The following is a 22,604-nucleotide window of genomic DNA, read 5'->3' on the forward strand; positions in this document are numbered from 1 at the left end:
CTTGTCTCTGATGGAAATCGTTTGAACAATATTCTCTAGAATGTTGCTGGTTTTTATGGCCTGGATTTTTCTTCATCTTCAGGGAATTCTACAAACTTTTGAGTTCAGAGTAAAACGTGACTGACTATTTACGCCGTGAGTAACTCATTAAACTGCCTAAACCATTGGTATTTGTATTGTACAAAATTTCCGTAATGTAAGAAAGAAACTATTTCCCAACCTTTATTGCGCCAAGGCATACATTTTACATGAGTAAAATATTGCAGCATACCACCACACAAAAAAAGTATAAATACTGAAATAACGGTCTACTTTCTCAGTGTGAAAAGTGGGCGTGGTTAGTTGATGACTGCTGTTCATCTGTCTCGTATGAATGGCAACGGGCGGATTGTACTTTACTGGAAGAGCATTTCATTTGTTCTGCCTGTCATAGACAGATGAACAAAGATATATTTGGAATGATGTGTGTGTAGATTGTCAGTCATCTGCAAAGGTCAAATCGAGACATTTCTGTTCATGTTTGGCTTTTTACCTTTAACACATTCGCTGCCATTGACGGCTTTAGAAGTCAAATATCCATGTTAACTGAGGGCTGGCAGAGCATGAGCTAAGTGCAATAAAAACCTTCAATGGTGGAACGGTGGACGACTGGTTAGCACATCTGCCTCACAGTTCTGAGCGTGGCTTTTCTCCGGCTACTCCGGTTTCCTTCGACATCCCATTAACACGCATAAGAGGTTAATTGAAGACTCTTAACTTGCCCGTAGGTGTGAATGTGAGTGGACATACTTGGCAAACAAAGATGATTCCGATTCTGAAAGGTTGTTTGTTTACATGTACCCTGCAATTGGCTGGCGAGCAGCTCAGGGAGAACCCCGCCTCTCACCCTAAGATAGCTAGGAGAGGCCCCAGCACGCCCGCGACCCGCCTGAGTAGAAGCACTACGGAAAATGAATGAATGAAAAACCTTCAATGTTAAGGTTTACAAGAGCAGCAAAAATGAAGAGACAAAAACTAAAAGGTGACAATATTTATAAACTTATTCCCAGCCAGGAAGTGACTTTCAAAGTTCCTGGGTCCATGTTGACTTCCATGCTTTTTGTAAGTCTTTTCCTGCAGTTTTGAAAAGTCATTTCATATAATACATTTATTTGGAAGCAGCAATGAAGACTTTGCGTCCGGGTGGAAGAATTTTGTTTTTTATTTCACATCTGAAAACTCATAGTGAGGAGTTTTCCATCCATTCCCAGCAAGATGAACCGCACGCCAGCATCTGTGAAACAAACTTGAGCAAATCAAATACAGAAAGACAATTCCATAAACATCCCCGCCTTGAGCTGGAATGACATGTTAGCGTGTTTCTGGGACTCACTCACACGTTTGCTCTTCGCCGTTTCCTCCAAATGAGAAAACTTGGAATGTCCGTCATACATTTGACAGAGGTTAAAGGACTACAAATGTTACAAATAGCAGCTTGTGACTTGATGCTAAGCTAAGCGGACCCCCTCATTAGCCAAACTACCACACAGACCCCTAAATGTCATAGGAATGAAAAAGTTGGCTATTTTTCAAAAATGGTATAATGTTACAAGTTGAAAATTATTTTTCAAAGATTAATGCTTTAAAAAAAAAAAAAAAAAAAATGGGTCGATCTAAAAAATGTCACCATGTCTCAGCAGAAAAGGATATTTTGAATGTAATAATTTAGGGCCTGACCGATTTAATCAGCCAAGTTGAACCCCTTTCCAAATAGCCACAAAGCGGCCGATTATTATTTTTTTTTTTTAAAACACATTACAACATAAAACAAAGAATGAAATTCAAACAAACAAATCAGCAAAAATTGGTTGCAAAGTTCAACAGATAGCAGAGGACAAAGTTTTTTTTAAAAACAATCACATATTCTGCCTATAGTTCATATCTTTGTTGTTGTAAGCATTAAGAGACCAAAACAGAAGTTATTTTAGTTGGCATATATTTTTTAAATTAATCGTCCGATGAATCGGCTATGGGAATTTTATTCCCGCCAAATATCGGAACCGGCCTCAAAATATCCATATCGGTCAGGCTGTAGTAATAATACCCCTTTTTGTTGTATTAAAAATATGAATATTAATGTGGAAAGGGAGGATTGAAGCAATGACACATGGTAATCGAATCAGAGCTTTTAACTGGCCCAAAGCTAACACCGACCCTGCGGAGCCCGTTCCAGAACCGCTGCACTATTGTTTGTTTATATATTTTTAAAAAATAATAAAAAATGCCCATGAAACATCTTTTAATACAAACACAGACATCAAGTCACAAACAGGAAGTGATGACTGCGGCCTCTGGCCCGGACAGCGAGCGGAGCCAAACGTCCGCCTAACGGCGTCCTGAGCGAGTCGCATGAAAAGAAGTGAGAGGACGAAACTGCCAGTCAAGCAGGAGAGTCCCCGTGGGTCAGAGGTCACAGGTCAGTCCGTGCCCTGGCGGCGGCAGGGGCGTACTTGGGCATCAGCTCCGTGATCTTACGGATGAAGTCGGACTTTTCGGCGCAACCCTTGCACGACTCGCCCCACTCCTCCAGAATCTTCTTCAGGTCCTTCACCTTCAGCTTCTTCAGGTCCACCGAGCTCAGGTCCAGCTGCTTGTCTGCGCCCACATTAGCACAAGGCGGCACAAAACGTCAATGTGATTGCGCGGCGCACATGCCGCAATATTGTTTTATCGAAGACTCCAAAAATAAATCATAGAAGAAATTGAGAAACTTCTTATTGTCTGCTATGTTTTCTGTACAGCACTTTGCTACAGCTGCGGGTGTCATTAAAGTGCTCTCGAAATAAAGTTGAGTTAATTGCACAAAGTGTTTATCTTCCGCCAGACGTTACGCGAGTTGAACACTGTCTTTTACTTTTGTACCTGAAGTCGGCCACGTCACGTCTGTCAGCATTAGCATTTGGTGGTAACTTAGGATCCCGTGCTAAGTTGTCAGTGCTACGATTGACTTAAGTCGTCCGCTAACACGGACGTGTCCTAATCGAGGCGCTTTGTGTGACGCAATCCGGTATATGCGCCGCCCACTTCCGCATTCGGCAAAACGGGTCCAAGCGCTTCCTCCCGCTTCGGGTGAATGGCGAAGGGGTCCGTGACAAAAGCCACCGTGGGAACATTAAATGTCAGAGCCACCAAAGGTGACAAAATTCCATGTTTAGACTTCGTTAGTGTTTATGCATATCATATCATGCTTGTATAAACAAATTCTATATTTGTATTTAACTTTTGTCCAAAGACGGCAGCCATAAAGAAAATTTGAGCGAGTTTGACTTCAAACTGGGCTTTACACCATCAGGATTTTTGGGGCTGATCACAGAGTTTAAAAAAACAAAAAACAAAAAACCGAGAACCGATCACAAGATGGAGCAATGTGTCAATTTAAATGACTTGTTCATTTACGGTTTATACTTGTGTACCTTCAAATATATCTTGACAGGTCATGTATTCTAATCAGTCAGGTCAAACCAACATTACATGACAGAAATAATGGGTGCCAACTTACTTCAATGAAATGACTTTATTGTAATTCAATTACTTCACACACACCCCGAAACTTTAAAGCATGATTCGACAGAACTCCGGTACAACCGTTAGTGCTAGTACTAGCTTACTAGGTTACATTACATTTTGTTGCCTCTGTGCGAGCCGTATAGTACGTGAACATACCTCAAGCAGTCCTTGAATTAAAGTCCTCTCCCGAGCATCGGTGACCACCAGCACACGTTTTCCCCCATTTTGTTCTTATAATACAACCGACGCGACCGATTGTTGTTGTCGTCGTCGTCGTCGTGGCCGTGGTAACGAGTGTATCCGGTCGCGTTTGAGTTGACGAGATAAAGCCCAGTGATCGTAAAAGACGGGATGAGGTGGTATAAGAATACAAGATTTTATTGTAGTAGTCTGACATAGTGCAATCGTGAAAGACCAAATTTGTCTTGTAGTCTGATTATGTGTTGTCTGTCCCACACCGCCGACTTTTTTTTTTTTTTTTTTTAAATAACCTAATTGGCTGTCAGATATTTACAGTACTACATCAAAAGACATGCGACAAGACTAAAAATAAACCCGCTTTCAGATTCAAATGTAATGCACACGATGGCGACGCGGAGTAAACGTCTTTTGCGGAGCCGGTCAACGACGTCATTGATCGGCTCGGCAAATTACGACATTAAGGCCGATCAGCATAAAATGCTAATTATCGGCCAATACCGATCAGATCGGAGTAAAGTCTACTTCAAACTATCATATTATCAACCTGTACCATAGCGTGCGTGGTGTAGCATACACAGGAAGTCCAGTAACCCGTTTTCTGCGTTGGTCATTTGACAGTTCCCTTCAAAAAGACTTATTTTTCAGCTATACATTTAGCGGACTTTTATATTTGACGTGGACGCTTGTTCATCAGTGCTACCTAAATACGTTTTCTTTGGTGGTGTTTTTATTCCACAACACTCAATCAGATCTGACAAAAAAAAACCTAAGAACTAAAACTAAGCATATTTTCCCAAGGTATAAAACCAGCAAAAACCTAATTTGAGCTAAATGAATTCAAACAAAGAAGTTTAAATTAAATAACTAAATTTCCAAAACTATTACAACACTGGTTTATGCACACGCACGCACACACAAAACCAAGTGTCAGGTACCGTATTTGAGTTCGCAGATCTGGCTGTCTTTCTTCTTGAGCTTCTCGCAGATTCTGTCCACAGGGACGTGGTAGCTGAGCGGCTTGGACACCTCGTTGATCATCTTGGTGGCGGCGTCGCTGGTCGCCCCGATGTAGTAACACTGCGCGCAGGTACGCACGCACACACATGCGCACGCATCCTTGTTAGAAAGCGGCAGTCGAGCGACGACGTGACGGTTGCGTGGCAACTCACAAAACGATTTTCTTTGCCTTTGGCGGCGCCGCAGCTCTTGAGGAGCGCCTTCTCCACATCGCCGCTGTTCAGGTCCACTTTGTGCTCCTGAAGAGAGCCGTAGAACTTGCCCAAAAAAGTCACGCACACTGCAAGCAAGAAACATCGCATCACAAGTCATCAAGATTCGCTTGGCATCTGTGGCTTTGCGGTGACAGATTACAGGAAACAAGTAGTGCAGCAACTAACCATTATTTGAAATTGATTCATCTCGATTATTTTGATGAATTTGATTTTAAAGAAACCCCCCCCTTTTCCTTTGAATCAAAAACAAAATTTCGAATAGACTTTACACGATCAGGATTTCTGGGGCCGATCACCAATCAACAAGATTAAAAAAACGATCACCAATACGATCACTAGATGGAGGAGCAATGTGTCTATTTACATGGAGATCTCTGGAACTGTGCGAAGTACCATCCTGTTTCAAATGCTCCACCATCATTCCAGTCCCCAAGAAACCTGCAATCTCAGGTCTAAATGACGACAGGCCTGTCACCTTGACATCTGTGGTCATGATGTCCTTTGAACGTCTCGTGCTGGACCACCGCAAGAGCGTCACAGGTCCCCTGCTGGACCCCCTGCAGTTTGCCTACCGAGCAATGATGCGGATGATGCAGTCAACATGGGACTGCATTTCATCCTAGAACACCACGACAGTGCAGGGACCTACACGAGGATCCTGTTCGAGGACTTCAGCTAAGCGTTCAACACCATCATCCCTGAACTCCTTTCCTCCAAGCTTCTCCAGCTCAGCGCCTCGCCTGCCATCTGCCAGTGGATTTACAGCTTTTTGACGGGCAGGACGAAGCAGGTGAGGCTGGGGGAGACCACCTCATCCACACGCAGCAACAGCACAGGGGCACCGCAAGGTTGTGTCCTCTCTCCGCTGCTCTTCTCGCTCTACACAAACGACTGCAACTCAACGCACCCGGCTGTCAAACTCCTGAAATTTGGAGATGACACCACTGTCATCAGCCTCATCAAAGACTGTGACGAGTCTGCATATCGACAGGAAGCGGAGCGGCCGGAGCTGCGGTGCGGCCGACGCGACCTGGAGCCGAACACGCTCGAGACTGTAGAGATGATCGTGGACTTCAGGAGGCATTCTTCACCACAGCTGCCCCTCACGCTGTTCAGCTGCCTTGTGTCAACCGTCGAGACCTTCAAGTTCCTGGGAAGTACAGTCTCTCAGGACCTGAAGTGGGCGACCAACATCAACTCCGTCCTCAAAAAGGCCCAGCGGAGGATGTACTTCCTGCGGCTTCTGAGGAAGCACGGCCTGCCGCGGGAGCCGCTGAGGCGGTTCTACACAGCGGTCAGTCGTGTGTTCTTCCATCACAGTCTGGTTTGGTGCTGCTACAAAAAAGGACAAACTCAGACTGCAACGGACAATCCAAACTGCTGAAAGGATTGTCGGTACCCCCCTACCCACCATTGAGGACTTGCACGCTGCCAGAACTAAGACAAGAGCGTGCAAAATCCTCTCAGACATTCCACATCCCGGTCACCGGCTCTTCCAGCTCCTTCCCCTCAGGTAGGCGCTACTGATCAAGGCCAACTAGAACTAGCAGACATTCCAACAGCTTCTTCCCTCTTGCAATCAACTTCTTAAACAGCACCCCTGGGGTGCCATTATTTCTTGCCATGAGTGTATAAAAAGACACACTTTTGACATGGTGTGACATCGAGCCAGCGACCGCTCTTTTTCTGTTGTACAGCTGCTACTCGGCCGCTCGTCGTCGTCACCGTCAGGTTCCGACCTCCCGATCGGCTCAAACGTGCACGCTTTGACGATGCCGAGTTCAGTTAGGTGCTCCCGTATGTCGAAATCTTCCTCCTCCTCATATTCAAACACATTGCTCGCCCTTGAGTGTAGTGTGTAGCGTGCTGTTTGGCAATTGCAATGTCACTTCTGTAACCCTTGCGATGGATAGAGTAACCACACTCCAGGGTCTCGAGCTTCGGGTACGCTCGGGGAGTGCTCAATACTCGTAATAAAAACCTCATTTTTAGCTAAACTATGGTTGACAACTTGCTGGAAGTGACGTGCATGTATGGCATAACATATAAACAATGCAAATATGAATGTTAACTGACCCCATAACATATTTGCAGTGTGAGAGTTAAAATTTCCATTTTGCGCCTCAAAGAACATTGAAAAGCAAAACTGCAAATCACAGTTTTACCGCGGAGACGGTCGCGGATGCACGCAGGGGCGTGCATGACAACGCGCTTATGTCACCGTTTCGTGGGAAGTAGGACGCCAAAGTTATTCAGTTTCAGGAGCGGGAAGATGCGACGCCAAATCGAGAAGGAATTTTTTTATTTTTTTTATTTTAAAAAGGCAAAAGTGTGGAAGCATTTTATTGTGAAATACAAGGCGAGCACCCGTTTGTTGGAACACCGACCATTTTCTCCGCCTAAAATGCCGAGTATGACGCCAAGACCCGAGATACAAGATTAAATTAACATAACGCAAATCAGAAGGAATTACGTTAGTCTACCTCACTAACATAACGTTCGCCCTGTGTAATGTCGCTACTAAAGCTCCAATCCACAACTTTTTTTTGGTTAAAATTGTTTTTTTTCTGTAAATGCTGATTAAGCCTGTCAGCTCCTCTTAACAGCTTGCTGTATTCTTCAATTTTTTATTTTCTTATATTTAGTAAATGCCCGATTCATTTCGCACGCCGGCCCAGTTGGTGGCAAACCGAAAATGACGTCGAAGGAAACGATGGCACGGAAATGAGGCATTTTGCCGAGCAATGGGCGGAGGGTAGTTGTAAAACGCTCACTAAAAATATTATTTTGAGTTTCTGTTGCTTAAAATAGTCACACAATAATTACTGCGTAAACAAAAACAATACAAATTGCAGCAAATGAACAACAGCTACCTCTTTTGGAGGAGCCGTTGGCTGCCTGCAGCCGTGCGGGCGGTCACGAGCCAGCACTTCTCTCGTCCTTACTGATCGGTTTTTATTGTTTTGGGTGATTTCATTTCTTTTAACATGTGTGACAAAGGGCAGCCTTGGCGGAGTCCAACCCTCACCGGAAACGAGTCCGACTTACTGCCAGCAATGCGGCCCAAACTCTGACACTGGTCGTACAGGGACCGAACAGCCCGTATCAGGGGGTTCGGTACCCCATACTCCCTAAGCACCGCCCACAGAACTCCCAAGGGACATAGTCGAACGCCTTCTCCAAGTCCACAAAACACATGTATACTGGTTGGGCGAACTCCCATGCACCCTCGAGGACCCTGCCGAGGGTGTCGAGCTGGTCCACTGTGCCACAGCCAGGACAAAAACCACACTGCTCCTCCTGAATCTGAGATTTGACTTCCCGACGGACCCTCCTCACCAGCACCCCTGAATAGACCTTACCAGGGAAGCTGAGCAGTGTGATCCCCTTGTAGTTGGAGAACACCCTCCAGTCCCCCTTCTTAAAAAGGGGGACCACCACCCCAGTCTGGAAATCCAGAGGCACTGTCCCCGATGTCCCAGCGATGTTGCAGAGGCGTGTCAACCGGGACAGCCTATAACATTCAGAGCCTTAAGGAACTCCGGGTGAATCTTATCCACCCCTGAGGCCTTGACACTGAGGAGCTTTTTAACCACCTTGGTGACCTCAACCCCAGAGATAGGAGAGCCCGCCTCAGAGACCCCAGACTCTGCTTCCTCTTGGGAAGGTGTGTCAGTGGAATTAAGGAGCTCTGCAAAGTATTCTCCACACCGACTCACAACGTCCTGAGTCGAGGTCAGCAGCGCCCCATCCCCACTATACACAGTCTCGGTGGTACACTGCTTCCCCCTCCTGAGACGCCGGACCAGAATTTCCTCAAAAGCCATCCGGAAGTTTTCCTCCATGGCCTCACCGAACCCCTCTCACGCCAGAGTTTTTGCTTCAGCGACCACCAAAGCTGCATTCCGCTTGCCCAGCAGCTGCCTGAGGAGTCCCACAGGCCAAAGTTATGTCAGAGGTGGGAGTCCAAACTCCTTCTGACGGGATTGCGCCAGACGTTCCGAGCAGACCCTCACAATACGTTTGGGCCTGCCAGAGCTAGCTTCTGTAGCCGGAGATCAGATCGCATTAGGCCACCGCCCAACTCACACTGCACCTGGTCACATATAGCCTCTCCCGCAGGTGGTGAGCCCATGGGAAGGGGGACCCACGTTACCTTTTCGGGCTGTTCCCGGCCAGACCACACAGGTGCAGGCCTGACCACCGGGTGCTCGCCTTCGAGCCCCACTTCCAGGCCTGGCTCCAGAGGGGGGGCACCGATGACCCGCGTCAGGGCAAGGGAAACCTACATCCATTTATATTGCGTATCATAGGGGTCTTTTAGCTGTGCTTTGTCTGGTCCTTCACCAAGGACCCGTTTGCCATGGGTGACCCCTACCAGGGGCGTGAAGCCCCAGACAACTTGGCTAATAGGATCATTGGGACACACAAACCCCTCCACCACGATAAGGTGAGGGCTCCAGGAGGGGAGTAAAAATATAGTTTATCCAAATACTCGATTGTTTGATCGAATTTAGTAGGATCCTCGACTACTAAATTATTTGATAGGTGCAGGCCTACATTCAACTCCCCCTTTATATTGTCATATTTCTATTGTTTAAAGGTCAGATGACAAAGATGTTATGGGGTCAGTTAAAATTCATATTTTCATTGTTCATATGTTATGTAATACATGCACATCATAGTTTAGCTAAAATGAGGTTTTTATGACGCATATTGAGTCCTCCCCAAACATACCCGAAGCTCAAGACACCGGGGTGCGGTGACTCTATCCGCCGCAAAGGCTACCGGAAGTGACGTCCCAATTGACAAACGCAGCACGCTACACACTATACGTAATGGCGAGCAATATGTTGGAATATGTGGAGGACGAGGATTTCGACATACGGGAGCACCTAACTGAACTCGGCATCGTCAAAGCGTGCACGTTTGAGCCGATCGGGAGGTCGGAACCTGACGGTGACGAAGACGAGCGGCCGAGTAGCAGCTGTACAACAGAAAAAGAGCGGTCGCTGGCTCGATGTGACGCCATGTCAAAAGTATGTCTTTTTATACACTCATGGCTTGAAATAATGCCGCCCCAGGGGTGCCAATATTTTTCAGCACGACTATACGTATTATATATTCATATGTGATTCAGTGACACAGCACACGCTTTTACATAGGATGCAGTATTGCTCTATATTGTGTGCCCCTCGCTGACAGGAAGACCCTCACATCGAATTAAATGAACGCGCGAGGTCGCTATGAGCGCTTGGCCCTGCCGCAGAGATATCGCCATTCGCCAGCGGCCAATTAGAGCAGATCCGTTTTGGATATTTAAATTGGGGAAGATCCAATCACAGCAAAGCTCATTTACATGCTGCATTTTAATGAGAAACTCGGGCGTCTGAACTGCCAGGTGGAAAAAGTCCGACGAGAATAGCTTCAAAAAGGGACTGTCTAGGCATTTTCAACCCAAAGTATCTGCCAAACTGGGTGAGAAGAGATAAAGCTGACCAAAAATAACAAAAATTAAAACTGATGACATGGGACCTTTATACGATCTGCGTGCGCGCTGTTTTTTTAATTCCTGCAAGTTGTCAGCTTCGTGTTCGACTAAACCAGCCCAGCTTTCACCCAGAGTAAGTCGATAAAGGAGAGTAAATATGAGGCCTGGTCAACATTATTTCCATGTATATACTTTTGGGGACTTTTTTGGTTTCATCAAGTGTGGTGGTGTGCCGTGGAATTTTTCTAATGTACAATAATAAAGCGAGGGAAACACGTCACTATTACACTGAAAACAGGATATGCCCATAATTATTATTATTTTTTAAAATCCACGTTTATTCAACCATGCTTATCCTTTATAACTCCGCAGGAAACTCAAATTACCACTCAAAATAGTATGATCAATTCACACACATGATGATACTAACTCAAGCTTAATACCCGAGTTCAAACATGACCTTGCGCTGTCCATCATTTTTCGATTCGTTTTCGTCCAACAAGCAACCGGTGGCACACTTATTATTGATATTTCTGCTTGTCATTCGGACTAATTTGATTGGAGACGAGCTGCCGGTGCTAACGTTAGCTGGCCGTTGTTGAACTTACCTTCACATTCTCCTTCTTTGAGCGCCTCGCTCGTCGTCAGCACCGCGGCGAGCAGCAGAGCCGCAGACACGCCGCCCGGACTCAACATTTGCGACTTTCTTCGACGCCAAATTCAAACAATTCCAATTTCAAGCTCGCCGCCGCCACAGAGCCCGCTGGACCCTTTGCTTGCTACTAGCCTAGCGCCACACCAGAAGTCGGTCGCTCCGTTAGGTAGCCAATCAGGCACACTTGCCAGGAGCCAACGTGCGAGTTCGGGCTTTTACGTCACAGAAAAGGCGGAGTCTTATTGGCTGAGAGCAGCGGCACGCAACACTTCATTCCCCGTCCTTTGCGCTAATTGGACGAAGAGGAAACGGCCCGGTGTAACGTCCAGTTGGCGCCTTGTGATTGGACCAACACAAAAATCGTAACTATGACATATGAAGACAAGAGATACGCCATGTATATTATATATGTATAAAATAGTGCAAGTAACAGCAGTAGAAACAAAAACAAAGCAGTATTGAGGACAGGTTGAAATCAATTTAAATCTAATAAAGAATAAATAGAATCAAACCACGAATAAGAAGTGAGATGATGTTACAGTGATATTTGTGGGACGACTAATATTACTGATGTGATGATAAAAGGGGAAACGTGAGCGAACGTTCAAATGTGAACTTTCCAAACTGCACTGTATCACGTAATCGCATTCGCTTGACGTCGCGTTTGCTTGTTTTTGTGTGTGTGTGACGTCAGCGGTTGCAGGACACAAGCGCAGTCGCGATAGACGACGACGGCCGCATACTTCTTATTTGGAAGATTAGTCTTACTTTTTATCATTATTGTTATTCTCCTCGTCACGTTCACTTGACGTCACTCTTGGTGTTTTCAACGTGTTCGGAGCAGTTGGCGTCGTTGTTGTCAGCTAGCCGGACTGTTAGCATTGTGAGCTAGCTAACTCGTTCGCTGCTGAGCGTGGCCGTCCTCGAGGCCCCTCGGGCGGGTTCGACGGCCTCTATGTGCGTTGTGGATCCGGTGGTCGGCGCGGCGTGGACTTTGTGAACAAGCGTAAGTGTTGTAATTCGTTTCTTTGCTTCTTGTTGTCAAGCTTTCGCCTCGCTCGTTCGTTAGCCGAGCGGCTAACATTAGCCAAGATGGTGGCAGCAGGCAGCGATGAGGAAACATTTTGCTTCATCTTTTTAGGGCCCGACCAGCGACCGCTGCGAGGTTCTTATTGTTTTGAAAAAAATATATTATTAGGATTTGGCTTATTGTTATTATTATTATTACAGTCTTCACAAACAAGGGCATTTTTGAGGCCCTAAACATGCACGAAAACTCCTGAAACTTTGCACGCACATCGGGCTTGACGAAAAATGTCATATTTGATTGAAGACTGAGAGCGTCGGTGTGAATGTGCGTGTGAATGGTTGTTTGTCTCCTTGTGCCCTGCGATTGGCTGGCGACCAGTCCAGGGTGTAGCCCCCCTTCTCCCCCAGAGTCAGCTGGGATAGGCGCCAGCTCGCCCCAGAGCGACCCAAGTGATCATAAATGGTACAGAAAATTGATGGCTGATTGGCCTCTGTAGAATGCTAAAAGTACATCAAAGGACTACTCAGTGCTAAGTTTGACCTACGGCTACGAAAATCGGTTCGCATGTAAAACACCTCCAGATGCACAAAAACGTCAGCACAAGCCATATCCTAAACCCAATAGGAAGTGACCTTTTGAATACGAAATTTGCAAAATATTTGCAGTGTTTGTACTTTTGCAAACTTCTCATACAGCTTTCATCCAATTCACTTCAAACATGGTCTGTAACATCTCAAGCCCTGGGACATGAAAGTTGCCAACGTACAATATGACGCGGTCGGGCTAGGCTTGGGCATTGCTTGAATTTGTGCGATTCCGAAGTTTGCATGGTTTAAATTAGTCTTTAAATTAGTCTTCACACCGATTTGATCGGCCTGATCGGTATCGGCCGATAATTAGCATTTTATGCTGATCGACTGATCGGCTTTAATGTCATCATTCACCGATCTGATCAATGACCTCATTGAGCGGCTCCGCGAAAGGCATTTACTCCGCTTCGCCATCGTGCACAGTATATTTGAATCCAAATGCTAGTTTATTTTGAGCCTTTTTGCGTGTCTTTTGGCGTAGTCCTGTAAATATCTGACTGCCAAGTTATAAAAAAAACAAAAAAACATCGGCGATGTGGAACAGACAAAACACGTCTGAGACAGGCAAAACGTAATGCCCGGATCAGACTACAAGACAAATTTGCTCTTTCACGATTGCACTATTTCAGACTACTGCAATAAAATCTTGTATTCCGATACCACCGCATCCGTTTTTTTTACGATCATTGGCCTTTTTCTTGTCATCTCAAATGCGACCGGATACACTCGTTACCGTGGTGACAACAACAAGAGTGGATCGCGCCGACTATAATATAAGGACAAAATGGGGGAAAACGTGTGTTGGTGGTCACCGGTGATCAGGACAGGAGAGGACGTTCGTTTAAGGATTGCTTAAGGTATGTTCATGTACTTTGAATACGATACGGCTCGCAAGCAGGCAACAAAACGTTATGTAGCCTAGCAAGCTCCTGCTAGCACTGACGGTTGTCCCGGCGCTCTGTCGAGTCATGCTCTAAAGTTTCGGTGTGGGTGAAGTAATTGAATTACAGTAAGTTAGCACCCATTCTTTCTGTCATGTTGTAATGTTGGTTTGACCTGACTGATTAGAATACCGATGTGACTAGAGCAGTGATTTCCAACCTTTATGGAGCCAAAAAAAAAAAAAAAAAACATAATAAAATGTTACTTTCCCTGGTAGGACAGTCGATGTGCTGCTTGTATTTTGGGAGTTCGTGGGTGAGTTTAGCTTTGTTAAAGTCCCCGAGAATAATGAGGGTGTTTTTTTTCAATTTTGCTTCCTTGTTCAGCGAGCGTTAGCAGTGCAGCATTCGTGTTAGCTTGAGGCGGAATGTAAACACGGGCGAGTATGAAAGATGCGAACTCACGAGGCGAGTAGAATGGCTTACAGTTCAAAAACAGCGACTCTAAATGCGGGCTGCAGTGTGTGCTGAGCTCCGTGACGTCCGTACACCATTTTTCATTTATATAGAAGCATATCCCGCTGCCTTTTGATTTCCCCGATGATTCCATATCGCGGTCTGCCCCGGTGAAGATGGAAGCCGGGAAGCATGACCGCGCCATCGGGTAAAGCCTCACAAAGCCAAGTCTCCGTAAAGCACAGGGTGGCGGAACGTCCGAAGTCTTTACTGGTCTTTATCAGAAGATGAAGCTCGTGAAGCACGGGTAGGCGCCATCTTGGGGGTGACGTCACTCCAGTGAACAAAATTGCGTCAGCATGTAAACTGTCCAACACGTTTGACTTCAGGGGTCACATTCACCCCAATTTGATCTCAATTGGGCCAGACCAATCTTATACGCTACAAATAACTTCCAAATATTTCCCATCTTGTTTTGGGCTGCAAATAATTTCAACACATTTGGAAAATATTTACATTTATTGATTATCTTATTGCAAATCTTGTTTTAAATCACGAGCAGTCTGAAATTTCCAATGATTGCAATTTCAACAAATCCATGTTTTCATTTACATGGGTGCAATTTAGAGATCATGTCTGTATTTACCGTTTATATGTCTACTTGTAGGCGGCACGGTGGACATCTACCTCACAGTTCTGAGGGCCGGGGTTCAAATCATGGCTTCGCCTGTGCGGAGTTTGCATGTTCTACCCGTGCCTCCATGGGTTTTCTGCGGGTACTCTGGAGAATCGGCACCTCCAAATCTGAGACCATGGTCCTCAGTCGCATAAGGGTGCGTGCCCTCTCCGGGTCGGGGAGGAGATCGTGCCCCAAGTGGAGCAGTTTAAGTATCTTGGTGTCTTGTTCACGAGTGAGCGGAGAATGGAACGGGAGATCAACAGGCGGATCGGTGCGGACTTTGTATCGGTCCGTTGTGGTAAAGGAGGAGCTAAGCCGAAAGACGAAGCTCTCAATTTATCGGTCGCGCTACGTTCCTACGCTCACCTATGGTCACGAGCTTTGGGTTGTGACCGAAAGAACAAGATCACGGATACAAGCGGCCTTTTACGATCACTGGGCTTTATCTTGTCGACTCAAACGGTGCCAGGATACACTCGTTACCATGGCCACGACAACAACAATACTGATCGTGTAAAGTGTTAATTTATATACACTGTTTGTACCGTTTATAAAACTACTTAAGATCTAGAAATCATTGTTACATGGAGATACGATGCAGGGTGTGTTGACTGGTGCCAGTCGTGTGCTGGATAGATGGAAAGAATACTTTGAGGAGTTGATGAATGAGGAAAATGAGAGAGAAGCGAGGAATAGGCAAGAATAGAAGAGGCAAGTGTGGTCGGTCAGCAAGTAGCAATGATAAGTAAGGGGGAAGTTAGAAAAGGCATTGAAGAGGATGAAGAATGGAAAGGCAGTTGGTCCTGATGACATTCCTGTGGCGCTATAGAAGCATCTAAGAGAGTTTTTGACCAGCTTGTTCAATAGAAATCTACCAGGTGAGAAGATGCCTGAGGAATGGACGAAACGTGTTCTGGTGCCCATTTTTAAGAACAAGGGTGATGTGCTGAGCTGTACAGAAATATAGAGGAATAAAGTTGATGAGTCACACAATGAATTTATGGGAAAGAGTAGTGGAGGCTAGACTCAGGACAGAAGTGAGTATTCGCGAGCAACAGTATGGTTTCGTGCCTAGAAAGAGGACCACAGATGCATTATTTGCCTTGAGGGTGTTGATGGAAAAGTACAGAGAAGGTCGGAAGGAGCTACATTGTCTTTGTAGATCTTGAGAAAGCCTATGACAGAGTACCCAGAGAGGATCTGTGGAACTGCATGCGGAAGTCTGGAGTGGCAGAGAAGTATGTTAGAATAATACAGGACATGTATGAGGGCAGCGGAACAGCGGTGAGGTGTGATAGAGGAGTATAAGCTAGAGGTGGGAGTGCATCAGGGATCAGCCCTGAGCCCCTTCCTGTTTGCAGTGGTGATGGATAGGCTGACAGATGAGGGTAGACTGGAATCCCCGTGGACCATGATTAGGGTTGGGCATCGAAAAGCGATTGGAACCGGGACTAACGTTCCGGTTCTCCCGGAACCGTTCAAATTAAAAAATTTCGGTTCCCGGTTTCGATGCATACAGTCCTCCCACCACGAAGAAGAAGCGGCGAAAACCAACGAAGAACGCGCATGAAAGCCTGCTTGGCGGCGAACAAAAGTGTGTCTTAACTTTGTTAAAATGACCAGTCGCCTCGGTGCAACACTCGGAATAAGATTATATTAGGCAAAGGAGGCGTTGTAGATGTGTAGCGTCTGACGCGCTCCGAGCCTCAGCCTACGCCGCGCGGAGCTTCAGTCGAGTCAATAAAATAAGTCTACGCCAACATTGAGACAGCTAACAAGGTAAACGGTTGGTTGCACTTTTGCACTGATGGTTTTTAGCGTTTATTTCAGTCTTCAACGTAAGCACCGATGAGAAAAAAAACAAAGCTTGACATTGAGCTTAAACTTTGCCGTAGCAACTGTACATCACAATGAATTGGGACAAAATTCACATAAACGTCTCACAGTATCACAAAGACTAACCTCGTGCCTCATCGATGTGTAGGGGAAGGAATCAGCGTTTTATAGTATTTTGTTCTATCCATTTAAAAAAAAAATAATAATAATAATAAAATACAATCAACGGTGCCGTGTGAGAAGTTACTTTTCGTGCCAAAATGAGGAGTTCCGGTGCGTACCCTTCAAAATAAAAGGCTACAAGCTTAAAACAGGAAGTCAAGTTAAAACTTTCACATAGAAAACATTTGACGTGATGAAAGAGTCCCAAATAACTATTTGAACTATGATATATTTAACATATATCTAACCCTGAAACATTAATCAATGAATATTAAGTTATTTCCACACACACAGCGTTTTAGTTCATAGGTTTGATATTGATGCTCGTCAAATGTTCATCTTAGTCTATGCAGCGGGCTGCTCAGAAAATGGATGTTCATCATTTGGACACCCTTTATTTAAACCATGCAAACTTTGTCCCACATATTTACAAGCTATGGCAGCGCATGGGGAAAAAAAAAAACAAAATCAAAGGGTTCCGCCGAAGCAACTTTTGTTGAACCGATGCTGTTTGCTGACATTTTTCAGTAGGAGGTATTGATTTTCGCAGAACTAGCGCAAAGGTGGTGATATGAAGTAGGCTTCCGTTGCTCCTGAAATGCCATCAAAATCAGGTGTCAAATCCTGAACGGCAGCCATTTTCAGAAAGTCATTGACGCGGTAAGTGGTTGTCAGTGCGATCTCCAGTGGACAAAATGAGCAACAACAGTTAAGCTCATTGACAAATGTACTTGTTTATATCTCTTCAGTTTTATCGATCCATGAAACGTAAGCCAAATAAGAGGTGAAGGAATAATTGCCGTTGTTTTTGTGTCAGCTGGGGTCCGCGGCGGGTCCACCATGGCAGCGGGGGGTCCGGAGCGCGAGGACGAAACGCTGCGGACGGCCTTCAAGAAGCTGCGAGTGGACGCCGACAGGTACGAGCCGTCCCGTCGCGTGAGCCGGCACACGCCGATGGGGCGTTGACGTCTTTGCCGTCTGTGCAGCGCGCTCGGCGGCGGTCCCGAGACTCCTCGAGTGGCGGCGCGGGATGCCGCCGCGCCAAAGTCCAAACACGGCGGGACCAAGGATAACCGGCACGGGTGAGTGGACCCTCACGAACTGCGTTGGCAATCGTACGTGCGTTCGACAACCCCAATTCCGATGAAGTTGGGACGTTGTGTTAAACTTAAATAAAAACAGATTACAATGATTTGCAAATCATGTTCAGCCTATATTTCATTGAATACAGTTCAAAGACACGATATTTAAAGCTCCATCAAATTCTAAGTCCGTGATCATTTGCTGCACAAGCCGCTGTCACCGTTTCTGTAGATAGTTTCCTTCAGATCGCCACTGAAAATGTCTTTGTTGGCAATCGGGAAAGAGTGAATGATTCTGAACTCTGCCTGCACGATATATCGTTTGCGGGTCGTCGTGGCGACGTACATGGGAGCAAAAGTCCCATCTAGAGCTGCAACTAACCATTATTTGCTAATTATTCATCTGTTGATTCCTTTTTGATTAGTTTAAGAATCAGATTTTAAAATCACTTTTTTAAAAAAAAAAATATTGTAAAACAGGTCATGATTTCAAATTGACAGTGCAGAAAATGCAAAAAACAAAGCGATGACAATTCAGTTCCCGGTTTGGTGCGCAACAGCCGTCAGGAAATGGGCAAAATTGTTGATCGCGCCGACGTCACCGCGGCTATCCCGCGCGCAGTTTGCCTTTTTACTCGAGCGCAACCCACGCGCTGTGGTTTGAAAGTGTGCTGCAGTTCTCCTCCAAGGCGGGGGTGTCGCTACGGCTGGCGTCGGCTAGGACGCCACGGGGTGGAGTTTCGTCTGCATTTTTTGGCCAATTGCGGGAGCCGTTTTTATTTTCCGGAACAACGCGACAACAGTGGCGACCGTGGAACAGTGCCTGCTAGAACAAATGGACCCAGATGATGCGTTGAATTCGATTCCAAAATCGATCAAGAAAGCGGCGGCGTAGGTGGTATGTGCGGCTGAGGACGTCACCAGAGAAGGTGACTAAAACGGACCAATCACGAGAGATGATCTCCGAGACACAATTTGTGCCGTGTCGCGTCGGGGACCGCGCGGCCCAATGTGTCAGTCACGTGATGCGGTGCGTGCGCGGGGGTACAAAGGGACCCTAAATGTTGATTGACATGACAGTTGAAGTTCAATGTAAAATGATCAAAACAATTCCACCCATTGAACGTTTAAATACATCAGACTTTGTTTCTTCATCTTTGTTCGCAAAAATTACAAGCTCAAAGCTAACACACAATGATTGGAAAAACACAATTGATGAGCTAACAAAAATTAGCATTGAACTCGTAGTACTTAATAATGAATATTGGTACACAAACGCTGGATAAACACATGCAAACAGGCAATATAACAACACTCTCTGGCATATATTCTTCAAGCTCTGTCAAAAACGAGTTCCAATAACGATATTCGATCGTGACTTTTACTACGTTCTTGTTCCCACCCCATACTGATGGTAACAAAAAAAAAAAAAACATTTAAAAACTGAATTTTACACTTTTAAAAGTGTGATTTGTATTTATTATTGATTGAGATTATTTTTGTTTTCTAATTCCTTTTATTGAATCTATTCAAATGTAATCTCCTGTTTAAGTTAAGCAGTAGTTATGTTCCAATTAAAATCTGTTAAAATTTTGTTCAGGGTTATTTTCCAGGATTTCTTTATACAATATTTATTTTATTCAATTGTAGTACATACTTACTTTTAAAGTTAATTCATGTAACCCATTTGTTAATAAATGGGTCATTTTCTTATCACACCTACTGTTGCCAATTGTTATTGTTCTCCGTTTGAGTAACATCGCTTGATCGGCCGTTTCTAACGTTCCATATTACAAAACATTGTGTTTATCGCTGTAATCGGGTATCGGCCAAAATTCAAGGCAGCGATGTCGGTATCTGATCGGAAGCGAGGAAATTTGATCGGGACGTCCCTAGAAATACTAAAGCATATTATGTTTCAACATATATTGCCAAAAGTATTCACTTGCGTGCATTGACTCAGATAGGAATTGAAGTGACATCCCCTTCTTAATCCACAGGGTTTAAGAAGTGACATCGGTCCACCCTCTGCAACTCTTCTGGAACGGCTGTCCACAAGGTTTAGGAGTGTGTTTATGGGAATGTATGACCATTTTTCCGTCGGACGAGAATGCCTGCTTCTCAGTCTTTTCTCGAATTCATCCAAAAGTGTTCTACGGGTTTGAGGTCAGGACTCCGTTAAGGCCAGTAAAGTTCATCCACGTCCAACGCTCTCATCCGTGTCTGTAGGAACCTTTCTCTGGGCACTGATGCACAGACATGTTGGAAGAGGAAAGGGCCATCTCCGAAGTTGCAAATGTCCCAAATATTCAACCCTGAGCTCCGGCGAAGAGAACTCTGAATGTCTCCGCATACCAAGAGATTTTGGACAGTCAAACAGTTTGGGGAGAAGCCCTTCCTCTTCCAACATGTCCGTTGCACCAGTGAACAAAGCTAGATCCAGAAAGATACGGAGGAGAGAATTTGGTGCGGATGAACTCGACCGGCCTGCACAGGGTACCGACCTCAACGCGATAGAACACCTTTGGGTTGGTTTGGAGCGGACAGCGAGCCAGGCCTTGTCGTCCGACATCGGTGTGTGACCTCACAAATATGCTCCTGCGAGAATGGGCAAACATTCCGAGAAACTCACTCCTAAACCTTGTGGAAAGCCTTCCCACAAGAGTTGGTGCTGTTACAGATGCAAAGAGTAGACCAACATCATATTCAACCATTTGGATTTAGAATGGGATATCACTTCAAATCATATGTGAGTCAAGGCAGCTGAGCCAATACGTTTGGCAATATAGTGTATTAGTCAACACTTAAAATCGAAGGAATAAGGTTAGGAATGTGCTAATGACTACTTTGCAGTATTACTGGGCACGAAAAATGAACTTGAAATCCAATGCAATTAAATGCAGACAGACGTCATACAAATAAGCTCATACACGCTATGTTTGGGGTCTACTGAGCAGTTTTCTACTCGAGCTAATATTAACTATCCAAACAATACAAAAAGGGAAAACGAATTGTCGGTTTTTACATGTCATGCGTATGTTATCCTGTGTTTTTTCACATTGCAATATATATGGCAGTGTTAAAAAAAAAAAAAAAAAAAAAAATCACGTCTTTCCCCCTCACCCCCCCCCCCCAATATAACGCAGTCCTTTCCCGAACGTTCGGAATCATTCACTCGTTCTCGAGTCCCGAATCACAACAAAGGAATTTTTCGATAGTGGACCTAGTTACTTCCTAAAAAGTTTGAAATCTTGTTTGCAATCCCGAGACAGAGAACAAAACCCAAAGAGCAAAACTTGCTTTGCACGATTCCGTCATGTGCCTTTTGTATAATAATAAATAATCATGAAAATTTGAAATCAAAAAAATGAAAACACGTGAAGTGCGTTTTGTCTTGTCAGCTGCGTGAGGAAAACGTCACGAGGACCGAGTCGAACGCAGCGGCGGCGGCGCTCCAAGTCTCCCATCCTGCACCCCCCGAGGTTCACCTTCTCCACAATGCCGCCCCCCGCGGGAGCCCTCCAGCACCACACGGAGCTCGGACCCCCATCCCCCGCCGGGTTCGGAGCACCGTGCGCTAGGGTGACGCCCGTCGGGGGGGCACCGCGAGATCTCCCGGCTGCTGCTTCCCCATCTGATCTTCCCGGGAAGGACGAGGAAGGTTCAGGAAGCGTTCGGGAAAGGGACAGCGGCGACTTTGGAGTTTTATCCAAGCGTCACGGCGGCGGCCCGTGCACGTGTCCGCCCCCAGACGGCGACACGGATGGCCGGGACAAAGCGAGCGGCGCGGCGGCCCCGTGCGGCTGCGCGTTCAAAGTAGGCGCTTGGGGCGGCGCGGCGGCGTATTCGTTCACCGGACTGCGCGACGTCATCTCGGAGTGCGAGCGGCGCGGCCGAGCCCCGCCCGCCAGGACCAGCGGCGCCGCCCTCTCGCCGGCCTCCCCTCGCTCGTGCTCGTCGCAGGCACTCGTCTCCGTCGACGACGTCACCATGGACGACCTGGCGGGATACATGGAGTTCTACCTCTACATCCCCAAGAAGATGTCGCACATGGCCGAGATGATGTACACGTGAACACGTGACGATCGCGTATGAAGACAGAATGGTCACGGGCGGCATGACCCCGTGATGACGTACACGCAGTTTCTTCCTGCTGTTCCTGCTTCAATAAAGTTCAATGTTTGAACGTTGTCTTTTTTGATTGAAAAATGAAATCAACAAACTTCATTTGATTGATTGAAAACTGATAATTGGTTGCCAGCCAATCACATAAAGACAAACGGGATCTTACCAACGAAGGTCACATGACTACACAATTGCGCTTTGTCCGAAATCACTCACCAGCCGGGGGCCGTTTTCTTGTGGTGTCTAGTTCGTCATATAGTGCGACGGTCACTAACCGAGTTGTGATATTATTGTGTCTTCAGAAAAGAAATACAATGGCAGGGCTAGATGCTTTATTTTCCCCCCCAAAATAACCAACATGGAATGGAGTCATTATTACAAAACGGGGGGGTTAAACAAAAATATGAAATGTGTAAATTGCTTTTGTGTTTTTGGAGTTAATTATTGCATTAATAAAAATCCAAAAAGTTTGGAATGACAACGTTTTGATTTGTCCGTGTGGAATTTTGCAAGAATAGTTACGAAATCAGAAATACTTGTTCAGATTTGTTGCTATTATTGAAGGAACCAAACAATACATTTTCCCAATGAAGAGTGAAGTTAGACATGATCAATAACAAACCGGCTTGTATTTAGTT

At 45.6% G+C, this 22,604-nt stretch overlaps 2 protein-coding genes across 3 annotated transcripts; one reads left to right on the top strand and one right to left on the bottom strand.

Annotated features, from left to right (window-relative positions):
• Positions 1-938: 938 nt before the first annotated feature.
• Positions 939-11,283, bottom strand: manf (mesencephalic astrocyte-derived neurotrophic factor). Its single transcript, XM_061687891.1, has 4 exons — positions 11,079-11,283; positions 4,917-5,044; positions 4,683-4,824; positions 939-2,634 (listed from the first exon to the last, which is right to left on the bottom strand). The coding sequence occupies exons 1-4, from the start codon at positions 11,164-11,166 to the stop codon at positions 2,450-2,452; spliced, it is 543 nt and encodes a 180-aa protein (XP_061543875.1). The 5' UTR covers positions 11,167-11,283; the 3' UTR covers positions 939-2,449.
• Positions 11,284-11,430: 147 nt separating this feature from the next.
• On the top strand, positions 11,431-22,027 carry oser1 (oxidative stress responsive serine-rich 1). Of its 2 annotated transcripts, none has more exons than XM_061687142.1 (4): positions 11,431-11,487; positions 17,577-17,676; positions 17,746-17,841; positions 21,243-22,027. In XM_061687142.1, the coding sequence occupies exons 2-4, from the start codon at positions 17,600-17,602 to the stop codon at positions 21,913-21,915; spliced, it is 846 nt and encodes a 281-aa protein (XP_061543126.1). In that variant the 5' UTR covers positions 11,431-11,487; positions 17,577-17,599; the 3' UTR covers positions 21,916-22,027. The 2 variants fall into 2 exon arrangements, with proteins under 2 accessions (XP_061543126.1, XP_061543125.1); XM_061687141.1 differs by lacking the exon at positions 11,431-11,487 and adding an exon at positions 11,766-12,131.
• Positions 22,028-22,604: the final 577 nt, after the last annotated feature.

The sequence above is a fragment of the Phycodurus eques genome, chromosome 10, assembly GCF_024500275.1.
Source record: "Phycodurus eques isolate BA_2022a chromosome 10, UOR_Pequ_1.1, whole genome shotgun sequence".
NCBI lineage: Eukaryota > Metazoa > Chordata > Actinopteri > Syngnathiformes > Syngnathidae > Phycodurus > Phycodurus eques.

Excerpts from the sequence above, each read along its gene's own strand:
- manf (XM_061687891.1), bottom strand. The coding sequence starts at position 11,166 with ATGTTGAGTCCGGGCGGCGTGTCTGCGGCTCTGCTGCTCGCCGCGGTG. Across the intron at positions 5,045-11,078 it reads CAAAGAAGGAGAATGTGAAG|TGTGCGTGACTTTTTTGGGC; the intron begins GTAAGTTCAACA and ends TCTTGCTTGCAG. Across the intron at positions 2,635-4,682 it reads GATCTGCGAACTCAAATACG|ACAAGCAGCTGGACCTGAGC; the intron begins GTACCTGACACT and ends ATGTGGGCGCAG.
- oser1 (XM_061687142.1), top strand. The coding sequence starts at position 17,600 with ATGGCAGCGGGGGGTCCGGAGCGCGAGGACGAAACGCTGCGGACGGCC. Across the intron at positions 17,677-17,745 it reads CTGCGAGTGGACGCCGACAG|CGCGCTCGGCGGCGGTCCCG; the intron begins GTACGAGCCGTC and ends CCGTCTGTGCAG. Across the intron at positions 17,842-21,242 it reads ACCAAGGATAACCGGCACGG|CTGCGTGAGGAAAACGTCAC; the intron begins GTGAGTGGACCC and ends TTGTCTTGTCAG.